We start from the raw sequence: 13,605 nt of genomic DNA, 5'->3' as shown, positions 1-13,605 counted from the left end.
ATCTCACAGATGTTTCCTATTCATGTCTGCATTTCTGAGATTTAAATACAGAAACTTCCCATTCACACAATTACACTTTTAATAGGCTACTCAAGTAAGCTAGTCAAGCTTAGCACATATTTATAAAAAGTGTTTAAACATTTAGTTTAAAAAATATATATATTTTTAAACGTTTAGGTTTTAAATATTTTTTTATTGTATGTATTCCACTAAGTATTGTCTTTGTTACTGTTTATTAATTAGTGAACATTCTGTAAAGCAACTATAAAGCAATTATTTTACTGCTTATGCTGTTACATTATTAGATAGTTACTATCATTCAAAAACTTTGAATCGCTAAAAAAATGTCAAATTTACACAAGAAAGTTAAAACCTAAATGAACTGTAAAATAATTTTATTGCCAGTCATTTTAAAGGATTTCTAATGATACATTAACCTCGTGAGAACTGAGAAAGAAAGTGTCTTGCAATTTGTTTTTTTATGTTTTATCTCTTAAGAGTAAATAAAACAGATTACCATTTAGACTTTTTAAAAAATATTTTTATTTTTATTTTTATAGCATGTCCACTATAGTGGAAGGACATTTTCATACAATGCAAAGAACAACTGGAAGATTTACCTTGCGTCAAAAAGTAAAAAATAAAATAAGTTTCTGCCAGGACAGTGATGATATGTTTAATATTTAATGTAATTAATGCTGGTAATCCATTTTACACTGAAAATGTAACAATTTAGAATTGTTAAACATTTCTGCTTGTGTGTGTGTGTATTTGTGTGTGTGTGTGTATACACAGGCCCTACGAGTAATGGGGAAGATCATGAGGGAGTGTTGGTATGCCAACTCTGCTGCTCGCCTTACAGCTCTGCGTGTGAAGAAGACCCTCTCTCAGGTGACTGTCATCAAGGATGTTAAAGAGTAGTCTTATGACCTTGGAGTGACCCCTCCATCACTGATCAGGGGACCACATTGTAAAGACGTTTCTGAACGCTCTGTCTGTGATGCCAAAGAACCCTAGTGTCTAGCAGTGACGCATCCGCGGTGAAGTGTCTGACTGCAATGGGATTATCCAGCTGCTGAGAGCAGGTCTGTTCTCAGAACTGTTTCAGTGACAGCGTGAAGGTGCAGGGGGTATATCTCCGCACTCGTGAATGAGCACTAATTCAGTCATTACCTGGCTGTTTTCTTAAACACTACCTCTCCCCCCCCCCCCCCCCCCTCCACTCCAGATAGCTCTCCTCAACATCCTTCATCTCTTCTTCTGTCAGCACTCCTCTTTATCTCTCATCTGCCCTTTTCTCAATTCCCCCTCCTCCAGCTGCTTCACCTAAACTGTAGCAGTACTAGGACAGGCTGCAAGGAAATGTTACAAAAGTTTTTTTTTTATATATATAATATTAATAGTCTTAAGACTATTGATCTGTGAAACATATATGTAACAATATTGTACATCACTACTGCAAAATACATTTTATTAAAAGCTAACTAAGGGTGGGAATCTCTGCAGACCCCACTCTGGCCATAATACAATCCTGCTGCATTATTTAAAACTTTGTGGCACACTTGGTATTAAGGTAACTTTTTATATAAGTGCATCTAAACAAATTTTATATCATTGAAAAGTTACTTCATTTAAGTATTTCAGTTCAAAATGTAAAACTCATATATTATATATATGTATTACACACAGAGTGATCTATTTTAAACGTTATTTATTTTATTGGTAATAATTATGGCTTACAGCCGATGAAAACCCAAAAAATCAGTGTCTCAGAAAACTAGAATGTTATATAAAACCAATTGGTACTTTTGTCAGTGTGGGCAGTGTGCCAAGTCCTGCTGGAAAATGAAATCCACATCTGAATAAAAGTACAGAAGGCTCAGCCGTATCGGTATCTGTATTTAATGTTGAGTATAAATGAGCCTTTAGTGTGAACTATGTCTGAAGAAATGTATACATATATATTATCTCTATAGGAAACTCAGCTATTTCAGTCAAATGTTTGCATGTAATTGAAATAGTGCTTAGATCAGGCCCGAGCCCGTCCTGAACCGCCCCATAAACTCATTATGAGCCCGAGCACGATTTAAACCAATTTTTTGAGTACGTAGAGCGTTAAAACTGAGCTTTTTAAAAACATTTTTGGGGTTGGTTAGAGTTCGGGTCAGGACTCGGGTCGGTTCGGGTTCGGGTAGAGAATCTAAGCTCTAAAGCGAACTACTAGGAGGAGGGGTTTACAAAAAAAGTGCTCTAATTAATAATAACAGCCTGTCTTTTAATATTGTAATACGTCTTTCAATCTCATAATACCACTTAAAATCTATAAATCTGGAAATGCTGCTCCCTGCACCTTTCAGAATGCAAAGATGGACTGCTGCTACCTCAAGTGTTTCTTTAAGTGCCAAAAGCTTTGAGTTGCACATAAGCTTGTGCCATAAATGTTGTGGTTGATTGTTATGATGTTATGTTATGTATATATACTGTATTCTGTATGTGTACATGGATTATTATTATTATTGTTACTGAGCAAGACACTCATGAGTTTGCCTGATCGATTCAGTTTTTAATCAGTCAGTGGTACCACTTTAAAAAAAGACTTTATAAATGGTTTACAATTAGTTTATTAATGGTTACTAATTAGGTTGTAAATGCCTTAAAATCATTAATAATCAGTTATAACACATACGTCATAGGGCCAACAATACAAATAACTGTGGGTTCACTATTTAACAAACAACAGGTCATTGTTGCCCTTTCTACTTATGTGTTATAAATAATTATTAATGATTTTTAAGGCATTTACAACCTAATTAGTAACCATTAATAAACTAATTGTAAGTCATTTATAAACCCTTTATAAATGTAGTCTTATTTTAAAGTGGTACCCAATCAGTCAGTCTATTGTTGATTAAACTGTAAATGAATCACCCAGACAGCTAACAGAAATGTCATTTATGAAGAATATTCCCTTTCTATTTTTGTAAAGCCCTTCCAAGAGTATATATAAAGGACCAATATATCAGAATGTACTTTATATATTGCCTGTAAATTTTGAAACACTACAGTACATGTTGCTTCTCAATCTAATTTTAAAGCAGCTTTCGTGTGAAAGCTCGGAGATTAGCACAGGTCGTGCTTGCTTTAGCAGAGATCGTAGGAAGCCGTGTTGTTTTTCTAATTGTTTCGATTTCTGAACAACTCCTTTCAGCACTATCACTTTCATGTTGCATTGCATGGAGATTTCCATCCGCGAGCGTGACTTCCTGTAAAAGCTGTGTTATTTTTCAGTGTGCAAAGAAAAGAAAAAAAAAAGGCCTAACAGCTTTTTGCTTTAGGAGAATAGATGAACTGGACACCCAGTAAGCTATATTTATATATGTATTATATATGTTAATTTGTATTAAGTGCAATATCAAGTTCAAAAGCACAACTAAAATTCAGCGTCTGAAGCCTTTTTGAGATGCATTAGTGCAGCTTGCGAATGAAAATGTGGGGGAAAAAATATGGTTATTAATGTGAATGTTTTTTTTATTCATATACTATATGTGCAAATGTATGTGGACACCCATATGCACACACAGATTACAATTCCGTGAAAATTGGAGAGATTTCTTATATTTGAGAAATATTACCAATAAATAAAATAGGACTCTCTGGAGCAGATAAACATGAGCATATCTATTGGCACCTTGCCTAATTTAATGGTGTGAAACAGGGAAACTGTGAAACTATGTTCTCTGGAATTATTGTGATTCAATTAGGGATTTGGGGATGAGTTGTTTATGATGCTAAATGCAACCAAATCCTCACAGCAGTGCTTCAAAACTTGCACTAGTCAAATGCATTTAGTTTATAGTAGAGTTTCTTATTCTAACATGAATAGGATAAACTATTTTTAATGCTTTAAATCATCTTGGAATAAATAAATAAAATAAATAAGCAGGTGTTCCAATACTTTTGCCCATATAGTTTACAGTATTTGCTTTGGAATGTTAATGCATGTAGTATTACACCAACAAAACTCAAACACACACACACACACAGTCTAAGTCTTGGGCAAAAGCAGTCCTCAGTTTAAGAACAACTCTGGAAAAAAATGAGAAAGAGAGACCACTTCAGTTTCGGAATCAGTTTCTCTGATTTTGCTATTTATAGATATATAGATTTGAGTAAAATGAACATTGTTGTTTTATTCTATAAACTACAGACAACATTTCTCCTAAATTCCAAATAAAAATATAGTCATTTAGAGCATTTATTTGGAAAAAATGAGAAATGACTGAAATAACAAACAAGATGCAGAGCTTTCAGACCCTCAAATAATGCAAAGAAAAAAATTCATATTCATAAAGTTTTAAGAGTTCAGAAATCAATATTTGGTTGAATAAACCTAGTTTTTAATCAGTTTTCTCATCCATCTTGGCATGTTCTCCTCCACCAGTCTTACACACTGCTTTTGGATAACTTTATGCTGCTTTATTCCTGGTGCAAAAACATTTGATGGCTTGTGATCATCCATCTTCCTCTTGATTATATTCCAGAGGTTTTCAATTTGATAAAATCAAAGAAACTCATCATTTTTGAGTGGTCTCTTATTTTCTTCCAGAGCTGTATATGTATAGCTTACTAATATTTTGCACATAAATGTAATGCTGTACTGTTTCAGTACAGTACTGATTTATTTTTGGCCCCGATTTGCACATACTGGATGAAAAGGTTTTTGGAAAAGAAATGCCCAAATGTAGATGATCATCCAAGCCAGGTATTAGAGCAGCAGGGAATATGATGATAATTTTATGGATCAGGAGTTTTAGTGAACTGAGAACCGGTGCTGTTATAACAGAGAATATGTGACTGTAACAGATTGAAGATCTAGAGTAAAGGTCATTACCAGCGTATGTACTGTATGCATAAGTGTGGTGTAGCATGCATCACCTTACTATGTGCTCACTGTAGTTATTGTGAGAATTAACCCTTAAAAGTCTCAATATCTGTCATTTGCTATAAGTAATTCTAAAATTATGTGCAGTTGCTGCCTATTAACTGTGTCTATAATCTAGGTTACAAAAGCATGGCAAGAAATATTTTCAACACAAGGTTATACACAGCAATATATCTTCATTCAGTAAATATATAAATATAGAAAAATAAAATTTGCGAAAATTAAGCGATATCCTGCTTTCAGCCGAGTCTATGTACAGTATATATTGTCTATATAACTATATAAATAGACAACACTTAACTACACTGACCTGGCTCATGTCATAGGACAGGAAGTATTATTGTGTCCCATGATTTTTGGCTTGACCCATGGATGCTAAAGAATGCTGCACTGATCTGCATTGAATGTAAATGTGATTTTACCAGAGTCACTTGTCTATACACAAAATAATTCTATCCAGCACCACCGGTCGCGATCATTACCTCCCACTGCCCTGTCCACTATGGGTGGTAATGCCTTCTAAAAAGCATAAACTACAATAATATACTATAAAAGTATTGCCATGAGAGCACTCGCCAGTGTTTAACCTCACAAGATAACACCTAATAACAAATAGATTTGTTCTTCGCATGGGGGCGGCCCTCAGTGGCTGTACGTTTCTCATAGCAAGAAACATCCTTGATGGCAACAACTGCATGAATTAAAACAGACTAATATCATAACAGCGCAAATTAATTCACTTAATCAGATCAGATCTGATTACAGCATTAATTCCCAACCCTGGTCTTTGAGAAATCCAGTTTCTGCACATTCCTGCTATAAAGGAGAAATTGTAGTGTGAAATGGACTTGTATGGGTTGTAGTAAAACATGATAACGAGAACAAACTTTTGTCGAATATCCCACTTCTGTTCGCTTTTAGCATTTTGAAATACAGCGCTTTTAGCTGATGCTCCCAACCGGCTTACAGTAATAGCAATGGGGGCATAAGCATTGCAGATGCAAAGAAATTACTATTTTTACACCATTAAAAAGCTCGAAGTGTAAATGCATGAATTCAGGCTGTTGCAAAAAATATATATTTATAATATTCATACATTTCCAAGATTTCCAATTAATTTTGCAATCTGTTCCCCTTTTCCTACCTATTCGTTCGTGCTTGTTTGTCATGACTTCAAGATGTAGGTATGAAGGTGCTGTGTGTATAAACAGTGTTTTTCAATAAATTACTTTTAATAAACTTTCTCAGAAAGTTCTCAATGCCTTATTTTAAATGTCGGCGCACTCAAAATTCTACCAATGAAGTGTGGAGCTACTTTGAGTTTGTTAATGGTATAAAAATAGCAATTTGTTGTTTGCATGGGCAACTCTATGCCCCTATTTGCTTGTATTGTAAGCCTTAAAGCATTGTATTTCAAAATGCTTGGGGTGAACAGAGGTGGTCTATTTGACAAATGTTTGTACTCGTTATTATGTTTCAATACACCACAAGATCCATTTTAACACCCGATTTCTACTTTAATTCACTACATTTACCTGGAAAAGAGAAAGGGGGGCCCTCCAGAGGCAGGGTTGGGAAACACTGGTTATTGAAATTGAGTAGCATGGCTCGGTTAGTTCTGTAGGCTTTGGTTAATAATATATAAAATAATATAGATAATATCCCTCTTTATGGTATGTAGACCTAAAATTCATATACCTATTATACCCATAATGCAGCATATCACAGCCATGGTGTTCACTGCCATATCAGAGAAACTACAGCAGAATCTGTACCACCACTGTGCTATACATAGTAGAGTTTGGGTAGGCATGATTAATGGAGCATGGGCATGCTGCCTGCAGTTGGCTTCCTCAGCTTGGTGTCTGGCTTCCGTCTGCAAATTCAGCGTCATCATGACTCTACTTTTTGCCTGTTGGGTGAAAAAAAATATTCTTTCCATTATTTTTTTCTTCTTGGGTCTCGTAGAAAGTCCTGAGGTCATTATAGGATACAATTTACCATTGTTTCACAGTCAGTGTAACTGTTTATTAGTTCAGTTTTGTGACCGATAAAGAATCTAGTGGTATAATTTGATGGAGTAACCCAACCATTTTCATTAGAAGGTTTGAAAACAACAATTTAGATTATTTATTTTCATGTTTTTCATATGTAAATATTTTTTCAAATTTAGCCTCAAACGCTCAGAAAACTGAACTAATGAACGTCTCTGTGAACCTTCACTTGATCTTGTTCCGTTCATAAAGTTTGGTGGAAAACCCTGGTTTTTAATACGTTTTCATGCATCCTGGCATGTTCTCCTCCACCAGTCTTACACAGTGCTTTTGGATAACTTTATAACTTTAAATAAAGATAATAATAACAATTATTATCCTTATCCACATGGGCTCTTTTGGCTTGGGGGCCCTCAGTGGCTGTACATTTCTCAACATCTCTGAAATGTGCAGAAAACTGATAAACTGATGAACATGACTCGGACCCTTCACTTGATCTTGTTCCGTTATATGTGGGCAGCGTTGGTACCAGGTGTAATTGCATGGTGTAACTGTTTTACTTCTCCAAAATTCGTCACTCATTCCAAAGAAAAGTCTGCAGGGTTGACCCATGAGGTTGACCGAGGGCTTTGCTCATGTTGGGTAGAGGAAGTGGCTGGTTCCTCTCTGAGAATGTACTGTGACCCTATTCTGAATTTACAGGAGGACACTGAGGGTGGAATTCATGCTCGTCTTTATGTTTCGACTTCAAATCATGAGTGTCTTTTAGATCATGAGTGTCACATAGTATTGTATTGTACTGTCTGAACTGGACTATTTATTGTATTCATATATGAACTGTGAGACAATAAACTATTTTTCATGATATTTCTGCCTGCGTGCTTTATTTATTACATTTTCTAGGAATGGATCGAATATTTGGCAACCGGGGATACTTGAATGAAAATGTAAAAAAAAAAGGCACTTTAGGGACCCTATTTTAGTGATCTAAAGTGCACCAGTCAATTGCAGTTTGCTGCACAGTTGGATTTATGGTGCGTCAGTGTGTCTTCGGTATTATGAGGGCCAGGGCTGCAACTAATGACTATTTTAGTAGTCGACTAATCTAAAGATTATTTGTTCGATTAGTCGCGATTATTTTTTGTCATGCCCTCTATTTGTACTTCCTGCTAGTGAGGAGCGCTCAACATTTAGGCCCCAAGACAGGTTGGGCAGTACATTTTGATAGTTTGTTGTATCTATATTAAACTACAAATTACAATTATATATATATATATATATATATATATATATATATATATATATATATATATATATATATATATATATATATATATATATTACATATATAATATATTATAGGAAACATTCACACAGGTTGAATGTTATTTTTAGGAGATTCTAAGATAATTTTTTTTTTTTTTACTTCTTACTTTTTTCCAAGTAGATACCTCCCATGCACACTATCTCTCTCTCTCTCTCTCTCTCTCTCTCTCTGTCTCTCTCTCTCTCTGTCTCTCTCTCTCTCTGTCTCTGTCTCTCTCTCTTTCTCTCTCTTTCTCTTTCTCTCTCTGTCTCTCTCTCTCTCTCTCTCTCTCTCTCTCTCTCTCTCTCTCTCTCTCTCTCTCTCTCTCTCTCTCTCTCTCTCTCTTGACGTTGTCGATTACGCCGGTGCAAAAATACGTCTTGTGCAGCACAAAATGTGCAATAGGCATGTCCTAATTCTCTTAATTAACTATAAATGTGTTGTGTGTTTGTGTTTGGCATAACGTGAAACAAACCAGTCAAAATAGCAACATCTTACTTCCAGACCACCATACCCATTAGTGTAGATTTATTCCTAAACTCAAGGCGTGAAAATAGACTGTTGATGGGTGTAAGATAGAAATAAATAAAAAAATAAATAAATAAAGCATTGTGACGCGCCTCGCACAGGGTGTACAATAGGGCCCTTGTTAATTAAAAGGTTAATACAGGTTTAAACAGGTCTTATATAAATGGCGGCACATCAATGTTAAAAGCAGGTGTTACTTTTAGGTGTTCTTCAGTTCAAAAAAGATTTCTCTTATTGAACCCAAATAGCAACAGTATTTAGTTATTTAGGGATTTAAGCTGTTCTGTTACTGCCAACACATGTAACATTTCTTTACATGTGTTTGTCATTGTTGATTAAATAATGATATTGCGTTATTTACTATGCTGACTTCCTGTTTTCATAGCCTAATTGCAACATCTACTCGTACCAGTAATAGCTTATCAAAAGCATATATTTACTGAAAAAATGAACACTGAGCAAAATTGAAGTTAATCTGTAGACCTGTTGTAGAGTAATATGAATATGTAATATGAACCTTAATGTGTTTCAAGAAGTATGTTTTTTTTCTATAAACCTTTTCTTAAAGGTTCTTCAAAGCACCTAAAGAGTTGAACATTTAAAGAACCCCTACAACTCCCTTAAGAAACCTTTTACAGTGTACTGGATTCCAATGTTACAGGGTGTGTGAAAAACTATAAACAGAAATATGGAAAATATAGAATTCACACATAACTTACATCATACATACAATTTTAGTTATGCTATTCACTATGCAGTTTCAGACAATTGCCTTTTCATTTTGTTTGTGTGAGTTTTGTCAGTTTCAGCCAAAAAACAAAACAAAACACTTTTTGGTGCATCACTGATCTTTTTTTTTTCATATTATTTTTCTCTGTATTCTGTTCTTATCATTGATTGGAAGGAGCCACTTATTCAGCACAAACCCAGAACTCCAGTCAGCTTTATACATCTTATCTTCTACACTTAGTGGCTCTGGTGTGACCTGAGGTAGCCTGGAGCGGTTAACTCTAAATCATCTCTGCTGATGACTCAAACCTGGAGTTCTGACTGCACACAAACTGCACGTCTGGCAGTTTCAGACGCTTTGACCGTTAAGAAACCAAGTCCGCTCTCTCACCTCTATTTCTGTGACTCAGGCTTCGGTGTGTGTGTGTGTGTGTGTGTGTTTTACCCTTGTGGCCTTGTTGCTGAGTGTTGTATTGGAAAAGACGTTAAGCACTCAGGTTATCTGCGGTTTCGAAACGGCATTTCCCTGAATTCTACAAAGGAGTTATCAATGGTAACAAACTCACAAACAGCAGAGTCTGGATTTCAGAATGACTGTTCTGTATCTCAGCAGGGTCACTTCATTCATCTGAGTGCTTTTAAAGTCAGTAAAAGCAACCTTAGGAACAGAGGATGTGCCGTGCAGACTGTTTGATGTGCAGGTTGGCATGACAGGCTGTTGTGGGTTTAGTTTGAACCTGTTTAGTCTGAGCTTTGGTTTTTCACTGGAAGTGAAATGTGTCCAGATTGCACACAAAATGCAGTGACTACCTTCCAGCGTATTTCAGACATACTGCTGTATTACTAACTTCAGAATAAGTTCAGTGGTTGGTGATCTGGCCATCTTCTGGTAGGTAATTGCCATATGGTAATTGGTAATATATTTTTTTATTGGTAATCAATTTTCCTTTAAAAATCATTGGTTATTAGAATCAGCAATTTCAGTTAAATATGTCATACAGCAGATGAACACAGTGATCTTTGAGAAGTGAAATAAAGTTTATAGGATTTACAGAAGGTCTGCAATAATTCTTTAAACTAAATTAGGCAGGTGTATAAATTTGGGCATCCCAACATAAAAATGACTTTAATATTTAGTAGATCTCCTTTAGCAGAAATAACAGCCTCTAAAAGCTTCTTTTAACGTCCGATGAGTGTCTGGCTCCTGGTTTTGGATCATTCTTCTTTACTAAACATCCCCAGTTCAGTCAGGTTTGATGGTTTCTGATCATGAACAGCCCACTTTAAATCACACCACAGATTTACAATACTATTCAGGTCTGGGGACTGAGATGATCATTCCAGAACGTTGTACTTGTTCCTCTGTATAAATGCTTTAGTATATTTATAGCAGTGTTCAGTGTTTAGGGTCGTTGTCTTGTTGAAGTATCCAGCCCCGGCGCTTCAAACTTCCACTTTCTCACTGATTCTTAAACATTGTTCTCAGAAATCAACTGATATTGACTGAAATCTATATGATCCTTAACTTAAACAAGGTTCGCAGTACCTGCACTGATCACACAGCCCCACAGCATGATGAACCACCACCAAATTTTACTGTGGGGAGCAGTAAAGTGTTTGTCTTGGGATGCTGGGTTCTTTTTCCACCATGCATAAATAACCCCCTCCAAATAACTCAATCAAATAGCTTCATCAGTCTACAGCACCTTATTCCAAAATGAAGCTGGCTTGTCCAAATGTTCTTTACCTTTAGCATACCTCAAGCGACTCTGTTTGTGGTGTGTGCTCAAAAAAGGCTTCCTCTGCATTACTCTCCCATGCAGCCTCTCCTTCTGCAAAGTGCGCTTAATAGGTGATCGATGCACAGCATCTTTACATGAAGTTGAATATGTTTTGACCTTTAACATGTTCCTCAAACACACATTTTTATTACAAACATGGTTTGGTCTTTATCAGTGTTGGGAGTAACGGCGTTAAAACTAACGGCGTTACTAACGCCGTTACTTTTTTTCAGTAACGAGTAATCTAACTAATTACTATGACTGTAACTATAACGCCGTTACCATTTCCGACACCCCGTTACTGCACGTTACTTTAGCAGCTCTATGAACTTTTTTTTTTATTTCGCTTTGCCCTGGTTAACCCCTCCTCTGTCCGGTGAACTTGAGCTTCTGGCCGCTGTGCCTGTGGTTTGGCGTGGTGAAGTGAGGCACAATTGTGACGATTTGCGTGCTCTAATCAATTCAGTGATTGCCGTGGACAACCCAAGTTCCGAATTAAGGACGTTAAGCTCTTTTTAGCTGCTCCGGTTTTTGTGGTGCTGCTGCTTTCTATTTTAGAGCTTAGATTCTCTGCCCGAATCCCACCTGACCTGAGGACCGACCCGAAATCAGGCTCCTATTTTTATTTTATATAAAGCTCTGGTGTGATAATCACAATGTTGCTAAGTAACCAATTATTATTGTTCACTAAAGCGAACGAAATAGCGAAAACTGAAAGTGAAAAACATTTGTGTTAACTGAATCTAATAAAAACGGTAATTAAAAGGAAAAACATAACTATCTCGAACTGTATTTTGTGTTTATAAAACTAACTAAAACGAACTGAAATTACTGATAGAATACCCTCATTTTTGTGTTTAATTTATTTATAAGCGCTGTTGTACAGCGGAGTTGTACAGCGGGAGTTGTTGTGCCGAGCGCGCGGCACTCGTGGTCCGTTAGTTCTTGTGTAAAGCGCTCGCGCTAGCAAGCCCACCCTAAAATGAACAGAAAAATAAAAACAAAATAAAATTAAACTATAATAAAAATGAAAACTGTAATCACGTAGCTCTGGGCGCACGTGAACGCCTCCGCGTTTGACTTGCAGCATTGTGTGTAGCTGTTCTTAAAAATAATTTAAATTAAATAATAGTTCTATGCTTCTATGTTACGGTGTTAATTAACATAATTCTGATTATATTTCGCTCATTCAATCAGCCCGAAAACAGACAGTTTATGGGGCGGATCGGGTCAGGCTCATAATGACAGTTTATGGTTCGGGCTTGGGCAGAATGTGCACGGGCTCCGGCTGGGTCGGATTTTTTGGGCACGATCTAAGCTCTATTCTCTTTTGGTGAAGCTGTTATATTAATACCATTTTAACGGGCATTAAATTGTTGTTTTTGTCCATTATTTTGTTTTATATATACATATTTCTTTTGAGTGTGGCTTGGTTTGTTAAATTTCATCCCCAGACGCGTTTTTCCGCTTTTTTCAGTATTACAAGTTTTAGTAATTTTCTTTGGTTGTGTGGAGAATTTCGTTTTATTTTTTTGAAATTCGTTAGATTATATTTTTGTCAACATTTTGGGTTTATTTTCGTTTGTTATTTTTTGTTATTTTTCTAATAATAATAGTAAATGCATAATTGATTTCCTTTTTTTGACGGGCGAATAATAAAAAGTAACGCGATAGTTACTTTTACTGGTAACTAATTACTTTTATAGTGGAGTAACTCCGTTAGTAACTCAGTTACTTTTTTGGAGAAGTAACCAGTAACTATAACTAATTACTTTTTCAAAGTAACGTGCCCAACACTGGTCTTTATGGTACCAAAGGTGTTTTTTTTTCTACAGCTTTGCTTAAAGAACCATTTGAAGCACCTTCATTTTCCAGAGTGTTAATGTCAATAACTGCACAACAATAATACCACTGATAAGTGAAGTGAAAAACATTGATTAGCTTTGCTTTACTTTAGTAGTACCTGTCAAAAAGTAGGGTCTGCACATTAGGCAGCAAGTAAACAGTCAGTTCTTGAAGGAGGAAAAGTGGCAAGTGGAAGAATCAGAGGTACGTGACAAGGGGAAAATAACTGTAATCGCTAGACAACATGGTTGTCAGATCTTCTTGGATCTTATTGGGTGTTATTGGCTGATGTGCAGTGGTCAGTACGTAACAAAAGCTTTTTAAGAAAGCACAAACTGTAAACCAGTGAAAGGCTAATGGAACTTCCATCTCACAACCTGCTGGACTTGAAAAGAAATGTTATTTAGAGGTTTTACAGGCAAAAGCACACTTACTTGTGCTAAGTTGTGCTAATTATCATGTAAAGCCTTTCACCATCGC

General features: G+C 35.9%; 1 protein-coding gene across 1 annotated transcript in view; it reads left to right on the top strand.

Moving 5' to 3' along the window:
* Positions 1-7,803, top strand: part of LOC103026121 (activin receptor type-1C) — a 53,419-nt gene extending 45,616 nt beyond the window's left edge. The window contains exon 9 of the mRNA XM_022680145.2: positions 796-7,803. Coding sequence (XP_022535866.2) covers positions 796-921 — 126 coding nt within the window. The 3' untranslated portion in view covers positions 922-7,803. The remainder of the gene's footprint in view (positions 1-795) is intronic.
* The last annotated feature ends 5,802 nt before the right edge of the window (positions 7,804-13,605 follow it).

This window comes from Astyanax mexicanus, chromosome 11, assembly GCF_023375975.1.
Source record: "Astyanax mexicanus isolate ESR-SI-001 chromosome 11, AstMex3_surface, whole genome shotgun sequence".
Taxonomy (NCBI): Eukaryota; Metazoa; Chordata; class Actinopteri; order Characiformes; family Acestrorhamphidae; genus Astyanax; species Astyanax mexicanus.
This window is presented reverse-complemented; position numbering and strand designations above follow the sequence as displayed.